Here is a 25,143-nt window from a genome sequence, read left to right as displayed (position 1 = left end):
CATAAAGCCACAAAGTAGATTAAAGATTACCAGGCACCATGGAGGTAAGAGAAAATGAGGAGTTCCTGGCTTGTCAGTTTGTTTCTGTCATTAAAAAGTTCTAAAAATAGAGACGATGACTGCACGTTATGAATGTATTTCATAGGACACTCAACTGTATACTTAAAAATATTCCAAAACAATTGGAAATTTTGTTTTATACATATTTATCACAATTTGTTTTTTAAAACTATGAGTTATATTTTCTTCCCATTTTATGCTCTGGAATGGTTTAAAATAGCTTTGAGATTACCTTTTTAAATCTGATGGAATTTCCCTATGAAACGAGCAGGTAGTCCTGGGTGGTTCAGTCATTTAAGAGCCAGCCTCCACCTGAGGTCAAGATCCCAGGGTCTTAAGATCTAGCCCAAAGCTCAAGCTCCCTGCTCAGCAGGAAGTCTGCTTCTCCCTCCCCCTCTTCTTCCTCTCTGCTAGTGCTTTCTCTAATAACTAAAATCTTAAAAAAAAAAAAAAAAAAAAGAAGAAGAAGAAGAAGAAAGAAAAGAAACATTGGAGTCTGTTTCTTTTTGTGGGGTAGTTCACTGATAATGATCTCTATTCCATTGGAAATTTCTCAGCCTTATTTTATCTGCTCTGGAGTCAATTTAGGTAAATTATACTTTTTTTTTTTTTTTTTTTTTGGACAGAGATCACAAGTAGGCAGAGAGAGAGAGAGAGAGAGAGGAGGAAGCAGGCTCCCCACTGAGTAAGAGCCTGATGCGGGGTTCGATCCCAGGACCCTGGGATCATAACCTGAGCCGAAGGCAAAGGCTTTAACCCACTGAGGCACCAAGGGGGTCTGGTAAATTCTATTTTCATATACACAAAAATTATATTTTCATGGAAAATTACTCAATCTACATTTTCAACATTTTTATATAAAGTTCTATACAAAGTAGTCCCTTTTAAATAATTTTCTTCCATTTCCACTGTTTTTAAACCTTTCCCTGATTAATGATCAGTTGGTCTAATTTTTCACAGAACTTACTTATCATAAAGACAACATTCTGGATTATTTTGGTACTGTTTTGATTTCTTAACTTACTAACTCCTACTTTTATTTTTCTTTTCTTCTCACAGTTTCTTTTTACAACTTTTTGAGTTAAATATTTAATTAATTTATTTTCATTTTTATTGCTTTAAGCATGAAAAGATAAGAATTTTGCTCTTAAGCATTTTTTAAAGCAAATAAAACACTGGTATCTTAAAAAGGGCACTCAAAAAGGGAAATTAAAGACCAATGTCACTTATGAATACCAATGGGAAAGTGCTAAATACAAACAATGACAACTAAACATTTGAAATATGATGACCTAGTATGGTTTATTCTAGTAATGCAAGAAAGGTTAGATGGGTTGTAAAATAACTCATTAAAATAATTCATGTATTAAAATTAAAAGCAGAGAAAAAAATGATACAATCACCTCCAAACACTGAAGATCTTCAAAACTCAACATTAATTTTTGATAAAATACTTTGGAAAACAAAATTCAATAGGTGCTTCTTTAATATGGTAAAACTTATTTATCTCAACCCTAAAGCCAGCATCTTATTTAATAAGGAAACACCAAAGAAATTCCCACTGGAAAAACAGATGTTTACTAATTTCACTATTCAAAACTATACTGGAGTTATTAGGAAATACCATCAGGCAAGACAAAATGATAATGGGAATAAGAAATGTAAAGAAAGATCTAAACTTTCTATTTGCAGGTGGTATAATGGTTTAGTTAAAAATCCAAGAAAATTAACCAATAATGATGATTTAGTTAGATAGCAGGCATTTAAAATAAATTAAAAATACATGTGCATAAATATATGTATACACATATATAAAATAATGGAAAAGAAAACCTCATTTGAAATAGCATCAGGGGCACCTGGGTGGCTCAGTCAGTTAAGTCCTACTCAGGTCATGAATCTCAGGGTTGTGAGATAGAGCCCAAGGTCAGGGTCAGCACTCAGTGTGGAATTTGCTAGGGATTCTCCCTCCACATCTGCTATTCCTACTGCTTTTGCCCAAATCTCTAAGAGCTCAATCAATCTCTCTCAAGTAAACAAAATCTTTAAAATCAAAAAGCAACAGGGTGCCTGGGTGGCTCAGTGGGTTAAGCCGCTGCCTTCGGCTCAGGTCATGATCTTAGGGTCCTGGGATCGAGTCCCGCATCGGGCTCTCTGCTCAGCAGGAAGCCTGCTTCCTCCTCTCTCTCTCTGCCTGCCTCTCTGCCTACTTGTAATCTCTCTCTGTCAAATAAATAAATAAATCTTTAAAAAAAAAAAATCAAAAAGCAACAAAGAAGGTAAAATATTTATGAATTTATTTTTTCCTTTTTTAAAAATATTTTATTTATTTATTTGTGCGATAGAGAGAGCTCACACAAGCACCACTGAGCAGGGAGCCCTACGAGGCAAACGCTTAACCTACTGAGCCACCCAAGGTATCCCAAAATATTTACGAATTTAACAGGAACATATTGATATAACAAATAGAATGAAATCCCTTGTTCTATGATAGGACATTTTGACATCACTTAGATGCTGATTCTCAAGGGCAGTCATTTGGATGCAGATAATATTTGACCCATAATTCAACAATATATCAGAATTCCTTTAAATGCATTCAAGATTTAAAGATTAAAATGAAGCCTTGCAAACAGAAGTAAAATATGAAAAGCATTCCTTTATAGTCTGGGAGTGAGGAGAAGTATATAAAACAAAATCCAGAAGGAATAAAAGAGAAACTGTTAAATTTGACAATAAAATTTAAAATTTTACATGACAAAAAAATCCAACTCACACATAACTTGGCAGAGTATCATCACATATTAATGCCACTTACATAACTTTATAAAAAGTCAAACCATGTTTGAAGTCAAAGACAGTGTGTGTTTTTTAGGAGGTAGAAGGGGATAGTAATTGGCAGAGAACAAAAAGGGGCAGATGGAGAACTGGTCATGTTCAGTTTCTTGAAGTAGGATCTTAAGAATGAAGAAGAATGACTCAGATTTCATTTTTAATGCACTGTAAGTCAGGGATTGCTATTCTACAACTTTACACATGGTAAAATGAGGCAAGACACAAAGGTTAAATATTTTGCTCATGACACAGATGGGTGATTGGTGGGTCCAGGATTTTAACCCATACCAACTTAAAGCCAGCACTCTCAACCAAACCTTCTACATATCAGAAGATAATAAATGCAACATAATCATCAAACATCAAACACTATAATGAGGTCTTGAAAATTATTATTAGTCTGGTCCTTCCCATCTCCACAGCTTTCCTAACACTAAAGAATCTGAAGTATGCCACACCAATACAAATCCTACAAAAGCTGGAACTTGGTCTACTTTACTTCCCACAAGCACTATTTCCAGAAACTAAGACAGTACTTGCAACATGACAGAAGTTAAGTAACTGTTTGTAAACAAATTACAAATGCATTTTGCTTATTAAAATAAATGTTCTATTTATTTTTAAAGTGGGCTCCACACCCAGTGTTGAGCCCAATAAGGGGCCTGAACTCACAACCAGGAGATCAATACCTGAGCTGAGATCAACAGTCAGAGGCCCGGGTACCCCAAAATAAATGTTCAATTTAATTGGAAAAGCTGAGAAGATCAAAACCCAAAGAAAAAATGGGTAAAATGGGTAAACAGTCACAGAAAAGGAGACAATTAGTTCTGAAATTTAAAAAACTGCTCATCATCACTCCTAATAAAAGGAATACAAATTACAATAATATTAACGTATCATTTTTACCAATCAGAATGATATGCTGATATTCTCAGCTGGAGAGGCAACAGGGAAACACTGGCACTTCCACATATATTACTGAGAGAAATGCAAACTGGTACAATTGTAACAGATGGGAATTTAACAACATCTAACAAACTAACATATGGATTCCTTAGACAAGCAATTCAGTTTCTAGGAATCTACCCTGATGCCATACCTCCACAGAATAAAGTATATACCAAGTTATTCATCATATATGACTTATAATAGCAAAAAACCTGGAAATAACCCCAATACCATCCAAGAGCAAAGTGATCAAACAAACTATCATATACACCAGTGCTGTCTGGGATATGATTAACCAGTAGCTCTTCAGAGATTAAGGAAGACATCACAATTTGCACATTTTGCAATTTCACTGGCCGTGAAAATACTACCAATGTGGCTAGTTTCAGGCTATAAAGTGAAACTAAACAGCAAACTGGGAAGAGATGCACAAAAGCACACAATTATGTGTAATATTTCCATTATATAAACACAAAAGAAGTAATCTTAAGAATACAGATATTAAGATAGAGTAATTAGGAAGTAATAGATTTTGAGTATTTATTTTGTTTTCAATATTGGTACGGTCTGAATTATGTCGTCCCCCCCCAAAATTTGTACACTGAAGCCCTACTCCTAATGAGATTGTATTTGGAATTGGGCCTATAAGGTGACAGTTAAGTTTAAATGAGTACTAACAGTGTGGTCCTTACCAGACAAGACTAAGGTCCTCCCTTGTAAGAGGAAGAGATACCTGAGATCCCCTCTCTTCTCCTCCCCCCCAACCACCCTTTTGCAAAGAGGAAAGACCAGATGAGGATACCTCAAGGAGGAGGCTATCTGCAAGGCTCCAAAGAGGACCCCTCACCAGAAACCAACCAAGAAAGGCACCTTGATCTTAGACTTGTAGCCTCAGGACTGTAAGAAAATAAATTTGTTGTTTGAGCCCTCTAGTCTGGTATTTTGTTAAGGCAGCCCTAGCAGACTAATATAAATTATTATGTTTATTATTGATATAATTATCATATATTATTAATATAATTAATTTTTAATAGTGTTTTTAATAACCAGCTCACAAATTTCCTAAAAATTTAACTTGAGCAGCCATTAAAAAAAGAAAAGTTCATCTGTCATTGATATACAACAATTTCCAAGGTATACTATGAAGTGAAAAACAGAAGATAGCACATACAGTATGCTCTTCTCTACAGAAAAAATAGAAACTAGGAATGAATTACATATTATCTTAATTTTTCAAAAAGAACAGAACATATAAAATAGTAAGAACTGAAAAGCTAATACCTATAAAAGATGAACAGGAACCAAAAGGAAAAGATAGAAACAGGAGCTGGTCTTCTCTGAATATATTTTTTTATGTACATTTTATTTTTGAACCATATGTATATATTCAAAAACAAACTAAATCAAAAGACCTTAACAGGGGCACCTGGGTGGCTCAGTGGGTTAAAACCTCTGCCTTCAGCTTAGGTCATGATCCCAGGCTGCTGAGATGGAGCCCCACATCGGGCTCTCTGCTTGGCAGGGAGCCTGCTTCCCCTCTCTCTCTGCCTGCCTCTCTGCCTACTTGTGATTTCTGTCAAATAAATAAATAAAATCTTTTAATTAAAAAGAAAAAAAAAGACCTTAACACTGAAATATAAGACAATCATTGCTAAGCTTTGAAAAAACCACTATTTGCAACCCTTCTCTTCTACCCATAAACAAATATTTCAAAAGAACAATCATTCTGCATTTACTATTATATGTAAAATCACACAAATGCCCAATAATTTACATGTATCAGTATTCATTTGGGATAGGTCATCTCCAAGAGATGAAGACAATAATGGAATTAAATGAGATTCCAGGATAAACCTACTTAATAAATGCTGCTAAAGGAAAACTATTACAATTTAAAACATATTCAAGAGAATGGCCAATTCTGATTGGATCATGAATTACCTGTTTGTATTCACTGACACAACTTTGACAGCAAAATCTTTTCTGCTGACCATCAATCACCAGGACATTATTTCCAGCACCTTTGCTGGGCAGGTACTCTCCACACTGTTCACAGCAATTCATTATTAAACCATTGGCCATTCTGTATCTATTAAAGCAGTGGTCACTGCACAGCTTATGAGTCATATTTTTAAAGCTAACTTCATGGCGAATCTAAAAATAAGCAAACAAACACATGAGTATCACAAGTACTAAGTAACAAAGTACTCCAAAAGAAAAAAAGCTTCAGTGATTTTTCTGTGGAGGGTAAAGAGAAAATAAAAATATCTTTCATTTTTCTTTGAACTATTTTTATACACATAAGAAATACATGTATGGCAGAGGGGGAACCACTACTAACATCACTACAAACGTCTCTAGAAATACCTAAAAATGAGAGGAAACAACAGTTTGGATAGGGTTAGTATAAAATTCTAAAACAGATTGGAAATCTTTAGACAAATCCAAAAGGAACTAAAATTAAGTACATAATTCAAATGAGGTATATATAGCACACAGTTTTCTTTTTCTTCAAATTCAAAAACTTTAATACCATTTAATAATGTGAAGTTATCAAAAAATATTCCCTCCCTTTGCTCTCCTTCTTAAGCATTCTAGTTTGTTGTCTTTCTTTGGTAGTCAGCCTATATGTTTAAACACTATTGTTCTGTCTCTACATGTTCCAAACCTCAAGAAAAGGGTCAATTAATATTATATTTTAATATTTCCTAAATCATTCTCCCCATGGGAGAACAGGATTACATAATGGGATATTTATAAGGTAAATTTTACGTATCCACAGTTTTAAGGAAATATACACAGATGGAACAGTTTATTGTAACTATTAAATAAAGAATATTCCCATTAGTTAGAATTAAAGAGAAAAGGCACAAAAATACAAACCTCTGTTAGTTTACCACAAATTGTACATCTTGATTTATTTAGAGCTCCTTTAGTAGGATTTTGTTTGTCCTCATAGAGAGACAAACAAGATGTACTACAGAATTCCTGGAAGGATTCACTAGAATCCACTTGAGCAACAATGGTTCCTTTCATTGTAGTTATATCTCTGAAAAATAAACAGAACAACTTAAAGTAAAATTCCATTTTAAAAGAAATCAAATATGAGAGTAGTAACTAACATTTCTAATTTCCATAAACTGAACCCTGGGAATCAAACACCATTTTTAGGTCCATTAAGTCACTTTTACTATTTTAAACCTCTTGGAAATAAAATATGAACACAAAAGAAGCTAAAGTATTTTATACTATTAAATCTTTGCCAGTACTCAATTAATCTTCAAATTCCTTAACAAGGCTTTCAGATACTGGAAACACTTTTTTTTTTAAAAAATTGTTATTTACATGGAATTTAATTTCCAGGCCTAATCTGAGGTATAAATTTATAATACCTAGTCAATTCTTTCCTACAGGTAAGTAGAAAGCTTTAAAGATCTAGGTCACAGAAATATGACATATATTTTAGAGAAGATAATTGAACTTAAGTGCACCTCCATACCCATAACCCCAAATAACCCCACTTACCATTCTACACATTCTCTACAGCTCTCCAAATGCAATTAGAAATGGTAGAAAATGGGGCACCTGAGTGGTTCAGTCAATTAAGCGTCTGCCTTTGCCTGAGGTCATGATCCCAGGGTCCTGGGATTGAGCCCCACATCCGGCTCCCTGCTTAAGCATGGAGCCTGCTTCTCCCTCTCCCACCCCTCTGCTTGCTCTCTCTCAAATAAATAAATAAAATGGTTAAAAAAAAAAAACCACCTATTAAGCTCTCCTTTAATAAAATTCTGAATTTCAAGGTCCTATATTACAGTATGTAAAAGACTCCTACTCATATAAAGCAGTCTAAAAACTAGATAACTGTTCCAATATTAAGCTTGTACAGAACATTAAGCCTTTTTCAAAGTTCTAAGATCTAAAAATATCCTCACAAATGTGGGCTTCACCAAGAGATGATACAGAAAAAAACCTATACCTGGTTTGACCATTACATTAATATACCATATCCCCCCCCTTTTTTTAAGTAGACTCAGCATGGAGTCCAACACAGAACTTAAGCCCTGAGATCAAGACCCGAGCTGAGATCAAGAGTTGGACACTTAACCAACCAAGCCACCAGGTACCCCAATATTCCACTTATTTCTAACTAGTTGAAGCCAGACCTTAAAATTGGCATAAGAAAGAAGTGTCTCTCTTCAAGGCTATCAAAAAACTGGTACTTGAATCTTAATGATTATTCTAATGATTTAATGTTCAAAACAAGCATAAAAACATAAAATCCAAAGACTTGCCAATTTAAAATAATCTTAAAAAATATGAAGACAGTACAAAATTTGACCTATTTTTATACAGAACTAAATTCTAAGTAATGCAAATAAATACATAGTCTTTTGACAAATTCAAGGAGTACAATGGAGATTACAGACAAAATTACAAAGGCCTAGTACTTAAATCAATCCCAGGGGCACCTGGGTAGCTTAGCTGGCTCGGCCTCCGACTCTTGATTTTGCCTAGGTCCGAGGTCTAAGGGATGAAGTCCCAAGTCTGGCTCCATGCTCAGTGTGGAATCTGCTTCGGATTCTCTGCTTGGGATGCGCTCACTCGCTCTCAATAAATCCGTAAATCTTTTATAAATAAATAAACAAACAAACCGACCCCAAAGCCTACCCAAATAGGAAGTCTTTTAATCATAAACCACCAGGTGGTAGAGAATCCTCCAAAGCCATCACACAGGGATGCCTGGGTGGCTCAGTTGGTTGGGCAGCTGCCTTTGACTGGGGTTATGTTCCCAGGGTCCTGGGATCAAGTCCCACACTGGGCTCCTTGCTTGACAGGAGCCTGCTTCTCCCTCTACCTGCATTAATATACCATATCCCCCCCTTGAACGCTTTTCTCTCTCTCTCTCTGACAAATACATAAATAAAAATCTTCAAAGCCATCACACATTTCATTTTGGCTTTAACATTCAAACAACTAGCTTACTAATATTTCAAACACCATAGTTCACTTCTAAGACTCTTATAATCACTTCTCAGTCTTTTGGCTAAGATCAAGTCTAAGACTCTTAAAATTTCCCTAAAACTATATACCACCAATATTCAATCATATGGAATTATGTTGAAGGTAAACCTTACCTACGCTTGTGATGAGCAAAGCATAACCTACAGACTTGTCAAATCACAACGTTGTATACCTGAAACTAATGTAATACCAGGTGTCAACTGTACTTCAATTAAAAAAGAAAAGAAAAAAGAAAGGTAAACCTTACTTTTTACACATAACACAAAGTTTCTTTGGAGCCGGCTTGTGAGAGAAGGAAGAAAGGCAGGTGGTAGAACAAAAGAGGTGAGCTGATCCTTTTCGTTGATAAGCTGTCTGTCCCTTCTGTAAAGGTTTTTTGCAGTTTGCACAAGTGACTTTAACTGGTTTAGTGGGTTGTTGTTGTTGTTGTTGTTGTTGTGCAGAAGGCTGGAAAATTTGTTTAGGAAGTGAGGCCACTGGTGATAAAGAATCCACCCCTGGTTGTTTCTGATTACGAGGAAATGAAGCTGACTGAGAAATCCAGGAATCTTAAAAACAAAATGCACAAGGAATTTAAGTAATGGAACAGATATTTATACACACTGACAATGATATTACATAAACAATTCTAACAGCCCATCTTCTACAAGTTTAAGAAATTAAATAGGCAGCAGTATAGCAGAGATGTAAAAACCAAAGTTCTGGAGTAAGAATGCCTGGTTGACATTTAGACTCCACCGATTAGACTGGAAAGTTACTTAACTCTGTGCCTAACTCTTTTCTAAACTGGAAATTGTACCAACCTCATATGAATGGTTAACATTAAATGATAATACATGCAATAAACCACAGTGACTAGCATAGAGGAAGCACTAAAAAATATTAGCCATTATTTATTAGACAGGAAGAATTAATTTACAGAATATCCCTTTAAGTAAGGAATATATACATCAACATATAAATATAATAAAATCTTGACCAATCAGAACCTTTGACAAATTTAGTACAGGTCTGATAAAGCTTATCTCATAAAGCTCCACTGAGGGTGGAGTCCAACATGGTATTTGAACCCACAATCAAGCTCAAACCCCAGAGATCGAGTTGGACACTTAACCACCTGAGCCACCCAGACACCCCTTAAAACATGTTCTTAAAAACAGGTCTTTTCATATTTAGTTCCATGGACTCCAGACCACATAATCTCAAAGAAATTAGAGTGTGACACAGAAATGACAAGCCAACTTATACTGACCAACATCATATTACTCTCTCCCTTCAAACAGTTTCAGCATCGCACAGAATTAAAAATGTGTAACAATAACTCTGGATTGCAGAGTAATTTATCTTTTCTCTCTTTATAGAAAGCTTCCTTAGTGCTTAACAGAAGTACCCACCTTACTATACTAGTTACTACTGCACAAACCTCACTACACTGACAATACCATAACCATTTTCCCTTCTGAAACTTTACAGACCACCATTCTGATTGTCTCTAGTAATTTTTTTTCCTTTCTAGGCTCTTCCAAATTTTGAACTTCCATACATAAAAAGCTGCCCTTCTATTAAAAAAATTTTTTTCCTTCCACAGGAAGTACAGGAGCTCAGGAAAACTTCTCTACTATCAAAACCTTAAGGAGGATGGTTTCCTGGTTCCAACCCAATCCAACAACCTAACGATTTCAAGGGGCTACGTAACACTGCTACTCAAATTTTACTTTACTCCACAATATCCCTCACCACAAAATTGAATTTTATACAAAGAGTAAACTGAGTGCATTCTAGGATCCTGCTATCCTGTTATCCTGCTATTATGAAGGTAATGGACCAGTTATAATCAAGAGGTAAAAATATTAAAGAATACAAAGAAAATACAGTTGGCCCTTGAACAACATGGGTGTTTGAACTGTATGAATCCACTTATATACAGATTTTTTATGATAGTTATTTTCCTTTCCTTAGAATTTTCTTAATAACATTCTTTTCTCTACCTTAGTTTACGGTAAGAATACAGTATATAATATATACCGTACAAAGTATGTGTTGACTATTTATCATTAAAGCTTCCAGTCAACAGTAGGCTACTGGCAAAACAAAACAAACAGTAGGCTACTAGTAGTTAAATTTGGGGGGAGTCAAAGGTTATACATTAATTTTCAAGTGTATTGTAAGAGATGGGGTGTTAGCACCCCTTATCCCTGCAATGTTTGAGAGTCAACTGTAGTCACTAACTAAAAATTTCACCTTATGAAGTGCCTCCAATCAAAAATGATATTTGAACATATATGCCAGAAGAAATAGCTTCTTGCAACACAATTACTGGTTCCTTAGAATTTCTTATTTTGTAGGTTTATCATTTGAATACATATTTAAAGAAACTATTTAAACTTAAGGACATCTATTAACTTGATTTAGGAAAAATAGCAAGATTTTTCCACAATTTAATTTTAGACCCTGTATAAATGTCACCCTTAATCTATTTTTCAGCTCTTATATTTCTCCTACTTTCAAATTTTCACATCCTCCAACATCAAAATACTTTTAGGAAGACAAGTTTTGTCTAAACCCTCTATTTTATACAAAGGACATCAGGGGTAACAGTTTAATTTGCCCAAGTCACAATCAGTCTTAGAGCCAGTATAAATAGCCAAGATTTTATAACTCCCTATTACAAATAAAAGCAGCACATAAAAACAAAAGCTAATTCATAAAATAGAGGAGCAAAAGGTATATTTGTTTAGTTTTTCTGATAAGTAATATACAGTCCTTGTAGGAGTTTCAGTAAACAGAAACACAATGCTATTTTTTATTTTTAAATATTTTTAAAATAATCTCTACACCCAACAGGGGCTTGAACCCACAACACCAAGATCAAGAGTCACATGCTCAGGTGCCTGAGTGGCTCAGTTGGTTAAGCAACTGCCTTCGGCTCAGGTCACTGTCCCAGCGTCCCGGGATCGAGTCCCGCATCAGGCTCCCAGCTCCATGGGGAGTCTGCTTCTCCCTCTGACCTTCTCGCTCATGCTCTCTCTCACTGTCTCTCTCTCAAATAAATAAATAAAATCTTAAAAAAAAACGAGAGTCACGTGCTCTACCATCTGAGCCAGCCAGGCAATCCCCCAGGAATATACTGTTACAATATGCCCCGATTCAGCAAAATTCCTAAAGAAATAACATCCTAAAATACATGCATAAGAATATTCTTAAGAATTATTTACAGAGTAAAAGCTGGAACTCAGCTAAATAGAGAATAAAAGCAAACATACAGACTTGATATGAACAAAAGTTCAAGATCTACTGTTAGGTATTTAAAGGAATGGCAGGAGGAAAGAGTTTACAAAACTATACCTAAACTATGATCTCAGGTTAGAATTAAACATACTATTTCAATGGCGAGATTAATTATTTTCCTCTGTATACTCTAATGTTTTAAAAATATTTATAATTACAATAAAGACAAAATGGCTATTTTGAAATTGATTTGAGCATTATCATTTCTCAAACTTTTATGAGAGCCAGAAGGTTACAATTAAAGAAAGTAATTATATACAGCTGATGGTATAAACTGGTAAGACCTTTCCGGAAGGCAGTAAAACAGTATTATTTCTACAACTTTAAAATGCTCATACAAACTCACACATATATCCTCCCCCAACCCAGATCTACCTACGAATATATATTTACACATAGATGGAAAGGGTCTTGGAAGGTTGGAGAAATTTTCCAAATCAAATAATAACAAACCTATTTCTTTCAAAATCACTATAAACCAAACAGATTTTTTCTTCTACCAAAAATCTCTGGAAGGATGGGGCAGTGATATCCTTTTGCCTAGTTATTTCACTTCTAGGAATATCCTCTAAAGAAATGAGAAGTTTAAACAAAGATGTTCAACATAAACCTCTAATAGCAAAATATGAAAATATGGGAAACAGTATAAATACCAAATACAGGAATGGTATATCCATATCTACTGTGCAGCCCTTAAAACTTTTGTGTATAAATGTTAATAGTATGAGAAAATACAATGTAAAGTGGGAAACAAACAGGAAGCAGTATTATTCACAGTCGCATTTCAACAAAGTTAAAATAAATGGAAAAAGCCTGAAAGATAACCACTCAAAGCACTGACAGTGGTAATCTTCAGTTAATAATACTACAGGGGTGGGGGGTAGGGGGCACCTGGGTGGTTCAGTGGGTTAAAGCCTCTGCCTTCGGTTCAGGTCGTGATCCCAGGGTCCGGGGATCGAGCCCTGAATCAGGCTCTCTGCTCGGCAGGAAGCCTGCTTCCTCCTCTCTCTCTCTCTCTCTGCCTGCCTCTCTGCCTACTTGTGATCTCTATCTGTCAAATAAAATAAATAAAATCTTTTAAGATAATAATAATAATAATAATACCGGGGATTTTTTCCCTCATTTTTTAATTACAGATTTTCCAAAAATTCTTCTATGTTAAACATTACTCTCATAAACAAAAATATAACAAGAAAAAAGGAAAAATTACTAGCATTTTATACCATCCTACACTACCTAAGTGTAGTGTAATGATTGCGGAAAATCATTCTCCACAATTTCTAGGTCGGTAAGATTGCTAATGGGCCTAAAATGATGAGAAAGGGAGAGAGAAACAATGAAGGATATATAAGAGAGACTGACATACAAAAGTTTGGGGACAGAAGTGAAAGAGAAAGGGACATAAAGTCATCAAACCCAGAGTTCTTATAACTTCTTTTTAACGTTTTCACAGAGCAAAGCTACCTGAAGAAAAATTATACAAATAGTCAAGAAATTTACCAACCTTCAAATATTAAAAAAGTAATAAAATGCTAATAAAAAAGTAAAATTAGATAAGTGATCAAAACTGCTTTAAAAGTAAAAACAAATCTAAATGCACCTATGATAAAATACTATATTGTTCCTTAAGTGTGCTACTTATCTCTTTTCAATATTTATACATCACTAGTAAATACTAAAAAGTTTTAAGTTGCCAAACTGTTAGACTTCAGTGGTAGTGAATGTAAGGAGTATTCATTCCAATCCCTTAAACATAGATTTCTGTGATGAACTTTCTAATGATCTGCAAAGAAATACATGGTTTTACATTTCCTATTAGCTAAAAATTTCCAACTGCTAAAAGTCAATGGAATTAACTTCTCTTACATGAATAAACTAACCAAGGTAGTATCAATTACTACCATGAAAAGAGAATCGGGCAATTTTACACAGGGTAGATCACTTAATGCTTACCAGGATTATGATGAGTTGCAGATTCTCCATTCTGAAATACGTCTCCTGCCACATTCATTCTACCAGGATTAAAAGGTCCTACTCCAGTCTTGGTCTGTGAAGTTAAAGATGGGGTGTATGTTTGTATATTAACACCAAAATTACTTGACTGCAGTCCGTTAGAGACATCTCCCAAGTTGGTATTCTGCAGTGATGTTACATGTGTAATCATTAAGTTCATATCTCGCCCGTCAGTATTTTCTAATTGGCCATCATTCACAGAGCTTACACCTGTTTCTAAGGTTGTAACATTAGCAATCTGAATTTCAGAGTCTGGTTCTGTGGTGATACCACTATTACCCATTCCTGCATTTACCTTACTTCTTGAAAAACTGGAAGTGGGGAAATCCACATCATTGGTTCTGTTTTTAGTCTCAGGAGGTCTCCGTTCAATAAAATTAGAGGAATTTTTTTCTTGCCCTTGATTTGTTTCCATGTCCTCTTCATCATCAATGACAATTGTCTCACTTACACTGCCCTTCTGAGAAGCCAACTCTTTTGAGGAAGGAAGAATTTTGGAATCATTTCCTTGTAGTTCTTCATTTTTTGATGATGAAAATGTTACGGTTCTTTGATCAGTTACCACTGGTGCAGAAGGTGGGGGAGGTTGTACAGGTTCAATAAAAACAACATCATCATCATCTTCCACTGACGAGTTCTGAAACTTATTAGATCTAGCAACTAAAGGATTAGGTGGGCCACTAAATGAATTTCCTACATTGGTGAGACTAGTTGCCATGGCCGTACTCCCTAATAAAACAGGAGTCTGATCAGTCAATTCTAATCCTCCCACTGAACCTGTGTCCATGCCAAAAAAACCTGAAAAGGAGATGGAAAAAAGAAAACAAATGTCAATATAATCCTTTGCTCTTCTAACTGAAATGATTTTTTAAAGTACTTTTTTTTTTTAATTCTAAATGGTAATAATTCTTATCTAATAAAGGAAAAATCTGGTATCCAATCTATGATCTCATTCACTAATCATTTTATATACTTTACACATGAACCTCCTGAATATAAAAAGAATGTAATTAACCAATTTTCAGTAATGATATGCAGTATATTTCTACCTCCACCACCTCCTTTCTACCACACTATTTAAGCTATAAACCTTAATACTGAAAACACAGATAAATCCTTCGAAATGTGTTTGAACAGGAAAATAACCAAAATCCGACAATAAAAATCCCTTCTCTAACTTTTATCCCATTTATCCACTGTATTAAATAAAATCATACAATCTAATCCCTAATTTCCCCTATCTCATCTTTTTTTTAACTCCTTTTTCTCATGTTCCCTGGCTCCCTTGTAACTATATAATTAAATCCTTCTGAGAATCCGAAATCTTTCTCAACCCTGTCCAGAAAGCTTATACCTTTATTTGTTAGGAACTATGCTGTGTGCTTTATAGCCACATATCAAGCTTAATAATGGCTCCCATAGATATCAGATCCTAATCCCTAGAATCTGTAAAGGTTACTTTATATGGGAAAAAGGTCGTTGCAGATATGATTAAGACTGAGGATTTAAAAATAGATTAGCTGGGTAGACCCTAAACGCACAAGTTTGCAAAGGGAGGTGGAAGGAGATTACAGGTATAAGAGAAGGCAGTGTAACCACAGAGACAGATTGGAGATCAGAGACTGAAGTAACGCAGCCAAGAAATATTGGCAGTCATCAGAATGTAGAAGAGTCAAGGAATGGATTCTCTCCTAGAGCCTCCAGAGGAAGGATGGCCCTACTGACACCTTGATTTGAGCCCTGTTATCACTGACTTTCAACTTCAGATCTCCAGATTCATAAGAAAAAAGTTTGTTGTTTTAAGCCACCAAACTTACGGTTATTTGTTAAAATGGCCATAGGAAATTTATACATTCCACTTCTTAAGTTACATTTTCAAAACAACCCTTGATATAGTTATAATTTTTGTCCCATTTTAATGAGTAAGAAATAACAGCTTAGAGATGCTAACTAACCTGCCCAAGTCGCATACTATTCATGCCCAGGTCTTTCTAACTCAATAGTCCAAACTCTTCATCTTCTATAATTCAACCAATATTTTCTGAGCACCTAATATATATGCAGGACTGTGCTAAAGCCAAAGAGACAGCAGAGAGTTAACAGTGAAGAGCCTGAAAAGAAATTAAGTTCTTGAGCAGATGGATAGGATGAGGTCATGGACACTGGTGGTAGAAGAACTAATCCTGAACACGAGTCAGAGAATTTCAGAGGGAAAAAAAACAGGGAAGAAAAAGAAAAAGGAAAAAAAAAAAAACAGAAGGGGACAAAATGAAGGGTGGGTATAGACTGATTGTAGGTTACTCTGTAGATGGAGTGGGTTGGAATTTGACATGGGAATTTGAAGTGGTTGATACATGGCAGCCTAATTTTCAGAGTTAAGTCATCTGAAAAGGTGAGGGACACAGTGGTTGTACAAGTCTTAAAGACTGGTTTAAGAGGTCCCAAGGCCAACTCTTAAATCTTTTTGTAATCCTCTTTCTCTAAGAAAGCCACTTAGCCCAGTTTTAAAAAATAAAACAAAAACAAAGAAGGCTGATTTAAGAACATTTACTACTTCATATATATTGCTATTTGCTTATTTTGCTATAAGGAGTGTCTGGGACAATAAAGATGATACTAATATACATAATATACATAAATACCACTTTGGCAGGTGACAGAGAAATTGTTCATTGTATATTTTGCTGTATTTTAACTTCAGAACATAATTTGTCACTTGTTTTTAAAACAAAAATTTGTTTATTTTATTTTTAATTAGAGTTTTTATAAAAACAAAGTGGTAACAGAGTGATCAGAGAAGACCTTTTTGAGCAGGTGACATTTACAATGAAATTTGGAACAACGATGAAGATCCAATTGTGGGAAAATGTAGAAAAGGCATTCCAGATCCTGCAAAAGCCTGAGGGAATGAAGTTGGTAAATTCAAGCAACAGAATAAAGATCAATGTTGCTAAACAAGTTGGTAGGGAAGAATTATATAGGAGATATAGAAACATGCACAGAACAACCCACCAAGGCCAACAAGTTAATTCATTAACTGCACTCAATAAAGATTTACAAAGCACCTAACCCAGTATGTACAAGACACTGATAAGGACACACCTGAGAGAGAAATTAAAAAAAAAAAAATCAATCAACAAAACAAGTAAACATCCCTGAAAAATTAGCAATCATGAATTATAAATGCCAACTCTGGATTTTACTGTAAAAGGAAATATTGTAGAGTCCTCACTAAAAGGTTAACATGGCTTATATTTTTAATATATTGTTTGGGCTGCTATTTGGGAAACAGATTATAAGGCAGGACTAAAAGCAAAGAATACCTGAAACAAAGGTGATGACAGGAGATGGAAAAAAATGAACAGGTTAGGGATTTTTCAAAAGTAGATCTTACTAACATGAAAAGGTTAGTAAGATTACTCTTGACTAGAAAAAAAAGTCACAGAACACAGAATTATTATTACTACAACGTTACACATTCTCCAAAAACCTATATACACGCATACGCACACTACGTTTTTCCTGAAGTACATATACTTTTATGTAAAATCATTAAAAAAAAAAAAAAAACCTCTGAAAGGATCAGATTATACTGATACACATAGATTATGAGGAGGAACAGGGAGTCTGAGTAGGAGAGGTGATCAACAAGCTGCACTTTAGGTTCAACATTAATCTAAAAAGGATTTCAGGGAGCTAAGAACCTGAAAGAATAATGGGAAAAACAGAAGTCAACAACAGAAGACAATATAAAATTGATAAAGCATTAGTTAAAGAGCGCCAGATGATCACTCTCCAGAAACAAAAAGGATAGAGAATAAGCACTTTTCAGACATTAAAAAGGGGTATAACAACTATATTATGAAAACACCAGATAGACTATAACTAATCTGCTCTTCTCACTGAATGTCTAGAACCTAAAATAGGACCTAGGCACAGAATATATACTCAGTTCCCCCTTGTGGAAGGGCCAGAAGGCAAAAATCCGTATGTTCATTTTGACTACCAGAGTTACTTTTTTTTTTTTTACCAAAGTTATTTTTAAGTAACATAATTATATAATTACAATCTAGTCCTTTATTTTATATATATAATCTAGTCCTTTATTTTATATATACAATCTAGTCCTTTATTTTATATATACTATTCTCTGACTTTTAGTTTCCAGAAAGCACCAAATCCTATTCAACCAACATAGTAATGAAAATGAAATATTTTCAATAACAAATAGTATTTTATAGGAAAAACCTTATTGTATTTTCACTTAACTGTGATAAAACCTCACTGAATTAACTAAAACAGATGTTGACTTTTCTATAATAAAATCATAGCTCAGACACAGTAAAACCGCTCAATTCTAAAACCAGTCTCCAAATCATTACTCTAAGAGCAAGAACTGTGTCTCTGTCAGTATGAAAGACATGTTAATACCGGGAAATGGCAGAAGATACATTTATATGTACTTTAAAGAAACTAGATTAATTCTATTTAAAAGTTTAAGGGGTGATGACTTTGATTTAATCAAAGATTTACAAATTACCATTCCATACTCTAAGACACTTTAAATATTTTCCAAAATTAAAGTATACACACCAGGGGCACCTGGGTGGCTCAGCTGGTTAAGCACCCAGCTCTTGATTTCCACTAAGTTCAGGATCTCGCTGCTGTAGGATGGAGCTCCCAGTTGGGTTCTGTACTTAGTGGAGAAGTCTGCATCTCTCCTTCTTTCTCTCCCCCTCTGCCCCTCTACATACTTGTGTGTGCTCTCTTTCTCTAAAATAAATAAATCTTTAAAAATAATAATAATAAAATATATACAACATTACTCTAAAACAGCTCCTCATGAAGACTTCTTCATGGTAAAACAGTAAATATGCTAGTGGAAACACTCATATAAAGCCTTCACATAATTTAAAGTAAACATAAAAAAAAAAGTTTAACATTACCACTACAGAAAGTATCAAAAGTTAAATTATGCTGAGTAACAGTGATTCAAAATTTTATAACTCAAATAATGTTTTAAAAAATAAAAAGAGTATCCAACCAGTAATAATTAACATTTGTCTGATGCTTGTTTTAAGTTGAATAGTCATGCGAGTTAAACACGAAAGCAGGGGCGTCTGGGTGGCTCAGTGAGTTAGGCCTTCGGCTCAGGTCATGGTCTTGGGGGTCCTGAGATCAAGTCCCGCATCTGGCTCTCTGCTCAGCGGGAGGCCTGCTTCCCTCTCTCTCTCTCTCTGCCTGCCTCTCAGTCTACTTGTGATCTCTCTCTGTTAAATAAATAAACAAAATCTTTTTTTAAAAAATAATAAATAAATAACACGAAAGCAAATCCATGAAGGAAATCACTTTTGTGTTTTTCTACACCCATTTAAAAACAAGGGGCACGTGGCTGGCTCAGTCGATTCAGCATGTGACTCTTCATCTCAAGGTAGTGAGTTCGAGCCCAACATTAGCCCTAGAGTTTATTTTAAAAATCATCATCATCATCATCATCACCATCATCTTCAAAGCTAAGCTGTCCACGACCACAGCTAATAAGTTGGATATCAGGATTTGAATATTCATACTGATATGGAATACATCATTAAGTACTGAACAATAAAATAATACAGCACGGCTCGTTTAGTAAAAAAATTCAATACCGGTGCCTGGGCGGCTCAGTCATCAAGCATCTGCCTTCGGCTCAGGTCACGATCCCAGGGTCCTGGGATCGAGCCCTGCATCACTTCTCCCTCTCCCACTCCCTCCACTGTGTTCCCTCTCTGTCAAATAAATCTTAAAAAAAAAAAAAAAAAAATCAACAAAACAATAACCAAATCAATACTCAAACTACACAAGTATCAAAGAAATGAAGCTGAAGTATCCTTATCAACATAACAATTTTCAGAGGAATAAGGAAGGCAAATACACAGATATTATGAAATGCACAGGCTTCTAATGCATGAGTTCTCTGGATCCTTTCTATGGTTTTAGTACATCTAAAATAGAAGACAACAATTTCTAAGACAGAAAAGGTGGAACTGACTTCATAATACCCTCTGGTGGCAGACTGCTAGGTATCAATCAGAAGAAAACAGTCAAGCTCAAAATAGGACTTTACCAGTTAGCTCTCTGCAGTAATCAACTTCTCAAAACAGAGTAACTACTCAACTATAACTATTTTCAAATCCTATAGTATTTGGCCACTTCTAAATGTCATTGAGAATATGTTTCGATCAACACTCAATTTACTCCACTTATGTGATTACAAGTTGACCTAATTAAATGTGACTAAAAGTTGACCACTTCTACATTATATTAAAATCTATTCCATTTAGGCACTTTTCTGTATCAAGTCCATTCTAATTAGCTATTTCACACTGAGCAAATTCCTTTACTTCTCTGACCTTCAATTTTCTCTAGAGTAAATGGTATAAAAATAGTTCCTAGGATTTTTCTTAGAATTCAAAAGATAATCAGATGGGAAAATCAATTAGCACACTGTTCACTCCTAAACAATTACAAGGCAATTTTTGCCTATACACAAGATTTCAGTAAGTTTCTAATACTGATATTCCATTGATACTCCATCAATGTCACAGACTGAATGTTTGTGTCCCCCAACCCACCCAATTTATAAGTTGAGATGGTATTAGGAGGGAAAGCCTTTGAGAGGTGATTAGGTCACAAAGGTAGAGACTTCATAAATGGGATTAGTGACCTTTCTATTAAAAAAATACCCCAGAGGGTGCCTGGGTGGCTCAATTGGTTAAGACATTGCCATTGGCTCAGGTCATGATCCTAGAGTCTCAGGATAGAGTCCTGCCTATAGGGTCCCTGCTCTGCAGGGAGTTTGCTTCTTCTTCTTACTCCCCACGCCACCCCCACATGCTCTCTCTCTCAAATTAAAAAAAAAAAAAAAAAAAAAACCCCCAGAGGGCTCCCTTCCCTCTTCCACCTATGAGGACACAGTGAGAAGATAGTGATCCATCTAGGAACCCAGGAAGCTATCCCAGACCAGACAGCAAATCTGCCAGAGCCTTGATCGTAAGACTTCCCAGGCTTTAGAACCATGAGAAATAAATGTTTGCTGTCTTTGGTCATTCAGTATAGCAGCCCAAATGAACTAAGATGTTCAATATAAATCATGAATGCTTTACAGTTTTATTTGTTCTTTACTTTGATCCAAAAAGAACCAATTAATAATACTTAATGTTCTCATGGAAAAAAAAAAAAAAGAAAATGTGGTAGTTAAAATATAAATGTTAACATTCCTAGTAATAAAGTTATGAGCACTTGCTGAAAAAAGCTTATAAATATTCAGAGAAAATCACAAAGAAAGCATTTCAGGGACACCTGGGTGGCTCAGTCAGTTAAGCATCTGCCTTCATTCAGCTCAGATCATGATCCATGGTCCTGGGATCGAGTCCCATATAGAGTCTTGCTCAACAGGGAAACTGCTTTTTCCTTCTGCCTGTTCTGCTGCCACTCCCCCTGCTTATACTCTCTCTGTGACAAATGAAACGTTTAAAAAAAAAAAAAAGTAAAGAAAGCAAGCAAGCATTTCAAAGTGATTCAAGAAAAATTATCATTTTCTCACTGGTAAGTCTATCTAAGAGCTTTCTAGGTACCATTAAGTGTTAAAAAGAAAGCTAAGGTGAATTCTTCTCTATAGTAACACTTAGTTAATATGTGATCATGTGTACTTTGAAAAGTTCCGAGTCAAATTGGCAAATTTTAAATTTTAAGAATAAAAATTCTTGGGATGCCTAGTTGGCTCAGTCAGTCAAGTTTCTGCCTTCAGCTCAGGTCATGATCCAGAGGTCCTTGGATCAAACCCCACCCAGCAGGGAGCCTGCTTCTCCCTCTTCTGCTGCTCTCCCTGCTTGTGCTCTCTGGCTCTGCCAAATAAATGAAATCTTTAAAAAAAAAAAAAGGGGGGAATAAAAATTCTTAATGAAATAGGAATAAGGGCACCTGGGTGGCTTAGTCCATGAAAAGCCAACTCGATTATGGCTCAGGTTTCATGATATTGAGTGTCATGTCAGGCTCCATGCACAGCATAGAGTCTGCTTCAGATTAAACCCCTCCCCGCCCCCAACCCGCATGACATACACCTGCACACACATGTTCTCTAATAAATAAATCTTCAAAAAAAAAATAGGAATAGATGTATTTATAAATACATATATAAAATACCAACCAAGGGATGTCACCAAATTTAATGTGAAATATTAAAAGCATTATTATTAGAGTTAAAATAAGATAAAGATATTCTTTATTATTACCACATAGCACTGTTCCATAAGTATCAGCCAATACAATTTTAAGAAGAAAAAAAGGAGATATAGAAATCTGAGAGGAGAGGTGCCTACATTACACAGTTGGTTAAATGTCAAACTCTTGATTTAGGCTCAGCCTCAGGTCTGGGTCTCAGGGTGATGAGACAGAGCCCCACACTGGTCTCCATGCTTAGTGGGGAGTTTGCCTGAGATTCTCTCTCCCCCTCTCCCTGACCCTCCCACTCGTGCACTCTCAAATAAATAAATAAATCTGAAAAGAAATTTCTGAAGGAAAAATTATGACTATATGCAAATTAGGTTAATTTTTACCTCAAAGACCAAAAATATTTACATGAAAAATTACTGCAGTGAGATAACTTAATCACTAGATACAAAGATAAAATGTAGAATATTAAATTAATTGTATGGGGAGTGCCTGGGTGACTCACTTGGTTGATTGAGCTTCCAACTCTTGATTTTAACTCAGGTTGTGATCTCAGGGTCATGAGATCAAGCCCAGGGTCAGGCTCCACTCCCAGTGAGGAGTCTCTTTCTTTCCCTCTACCCCAACCCCTGCTCACACGCTCACTTTCTCTTTCCCCCTCTCTCTAAAATAAATAAATAAATAAATAAATCTCTAAAAAAATTTAACTGGATGGTCCATTGGAGACAGATACAAAACTCTGCTTCCATCCAAAAACCAACTAAATACAGAGATTTAAAAAAAAAAAAAAGGCAAACCTACAAAGACAAGAACAATACAGGAGAATTCAACAGCATCAGAAATATTAGAAAGAAAAAAAAAGAGCATGGATTCATTGCAACTCCCTTATAAGACCTCAAAAAGGTAAAACTTGAAATACCTAGTAAAGAAAGTTTTGAAATGACTGGATTACAACTGAGGTTAAAACTTGTAGTCAACACTCACTTGTCAAAAGCAAAAAGTACCCAAATCAGCACAACATTTCAGAAGAACAAGGCAACTGGTCCTATGAAGAAGATAGCAGAGTTGGAAGTTCTAGATATGGATCCCTCCAAACAAGTTAACAATTGTGCTGGACGGACTCACTGGAACTTTAGATCCCTGGAACCCTAACGAACTCTAGTAACAACCAGAGGAGTGCTTCATGAAGAAGTTACTAAACATTCATAAGTGAGCAGAATACATGAACTAGCAATCATTCCCCATTCCTCACTCCCAACTTAGCTATGGGGATAGCATCCTACATTCCTGGAAAGTCTGGATGGTCAGAGGATTTGCAGTGAGGAACATCTAAGAACTTTGGAATTGTATTTAGGGTGGTCTGAAGCAGATGCTTCTCTTGGTTTCAGCCTCTGGGCAGTTAACAGCTTTCCCAGCAGCATCTATCAGATTTAATGAGACACAAGCCTTTATTTTGGGTGTTTTTTTTTTTTTTTCCACCCAAACACTTAAGAAAATTTTTGTCAGGTGACTAGCTCACCATAGGAATAACGAAACAGATCTTCAAAACACACAAAGAAACAGGAAAGTAGGTCCTAATCGCAGAAATAGAAGAATTTTCCAGAAGCCATTCCTGGGAAATCCCAAATTTTGAATTTTACAGAAACCATTCCTGGGAAATCCCAAATTTTGAAATAACTAGTCAAGACATTAAATCAACTATCTTAAATATGCTCAGTGAGCTAAAAGAAAGCACTGACAGAACTAAAGAAAATCAGAAAACAAGGCATAATCAAAATGAAAATACCAACACACACAAATTATAATAAAGTAAACAAAAATTCTGGAGATGTAAAAATACAATGATAAAAAAAATTCACTAGAGAGGATCAACACCAGATTTGGACAGGTAGAAGAATCAATAATCTGGTAGACAGAGTAATTGAAAATACCCAACATGAGGAACAGGGGGGATAAAAAGGCAAGAAAAATGAAGACAGTCAAAAGGATCTATAAAACATAACCAAACATACCAACATATATGTATCATAAAGAGAACAAAAAGGACAGGAATAATGATGTAAGAAATAATGACTGAAAACTTCCTAAATACAATACACATCCAACAAGCTTAACAAACTCCAAGTCAGATAAACTCAAAGATATCCACAAGACACATAATGGCTAACAAAGATTGAGAATTTTAAGAGAAGTCATCATGTATGATAAATGCTCAAAATAACATTTAGATTACCAGCTTATTTCTCATTAGAAACCATGGAAGCCAGAAACTAGTGAGATGACAATTAAAGTGATCAATAACAAAAAATGTCAACTAAGAATTCTATGTCCAGCAAAAAATTCCTCAAAAATTTAAGGAGAAACTGGGGCACCTGGGTGGCTCAGTGGGTTAAAGCCTCTGCCTTTGGCTCAGGTCATGATCTCAGGGTCCTGGGATGGAGCTCCACATCGGGCTCTCTCCTCAGCGGGGAGCCTGCTTCCTCCTCTCTCTCTCTCTCTCTCTCTGCCTACTTGTGATCTCCGTCAAATAAATAAATCAAATCTTTAAAAAAAAAATTGAGAAACTAAGACATTTCTAGAGCAACAAAAGTAGAGGGAGTTCATACCTGCATGAAATGCTATCCTTCAGACAATAGAAAAACACATTACAGAGTAAATTGAACCCATAAAAAATGAAAAACATAAGTAAAATTACCTATATAAATCAATAGAAAGCCAGTATTACTGTACTTTTAGTTTATAATTACTTTTTTCTCTATGATTTACAAG

At 35.2% G+C, this 25,143-nt stretch overlaps 1 protein-coding gene across 3 annotated transcripts in view; it reads right to left on the bottom strand.

Moving 5' to 3' along the window:
• Nucleotides 1-25,143, bottom strand: part of ZMYM2 (zinc finger MYM-type containing 2) — a 114,863-nt gene that overhangs the window by 65,342 nt on the left and 24,378 nt on the right. For 2 of the 3 annotated variants that reach the window (XM_045072427.1, XM_045072425.1), the window contains exons 3-6: nt 14,107-14,962; nt 9,113-9,413; nt 6,727-6,892; nt 5,785-5,997 (exon numbers count right to left, since the gene is read on the bottom strand). In XM_045072427.1, coding sequence (XP_044928362.1) covers nt 5,785-5,997; nt 6,727-6,892; nt 9,113-9,413; nt 14,107-14,953 — 1,527 coding nt within the window. In that variant the 5' untranslated portion in view covers nt 14,954-14,962. The remainder of the gene's footprint in view (nt 1-5,784; nt 5,998-6,726; nt 6,893-9,112; nt 9,414-14,106; nt 14,963-25,143) is intronic. The other variant, XM_045072426.1, reaches the window with a different exon arrangement.

The sequence above is a fragment of the Mustela putorius genome, unplaced genomic scaffold (genome assembly GCF_011764305.1).
Source record: "Mustela putorius furo isolate JIRA1106 unplaced genomic scaffold, ASM1176430v1.1 tig00004035_pilon_pilon_pilon, whole genome shotgun sequence".
Classification (NCBI taxonomy): domain Eukaryota; kingdom Metazoa; phylum Chordata; class Mammalia; order Carnivora; family Mustelidae; genus Mustela; species Mustela putorius.
The sequence above is the reverse complement of the archived record's forward strand: the minus strand, read 5'-3'. Positions and strand labels throughout refer to the sequence as shown.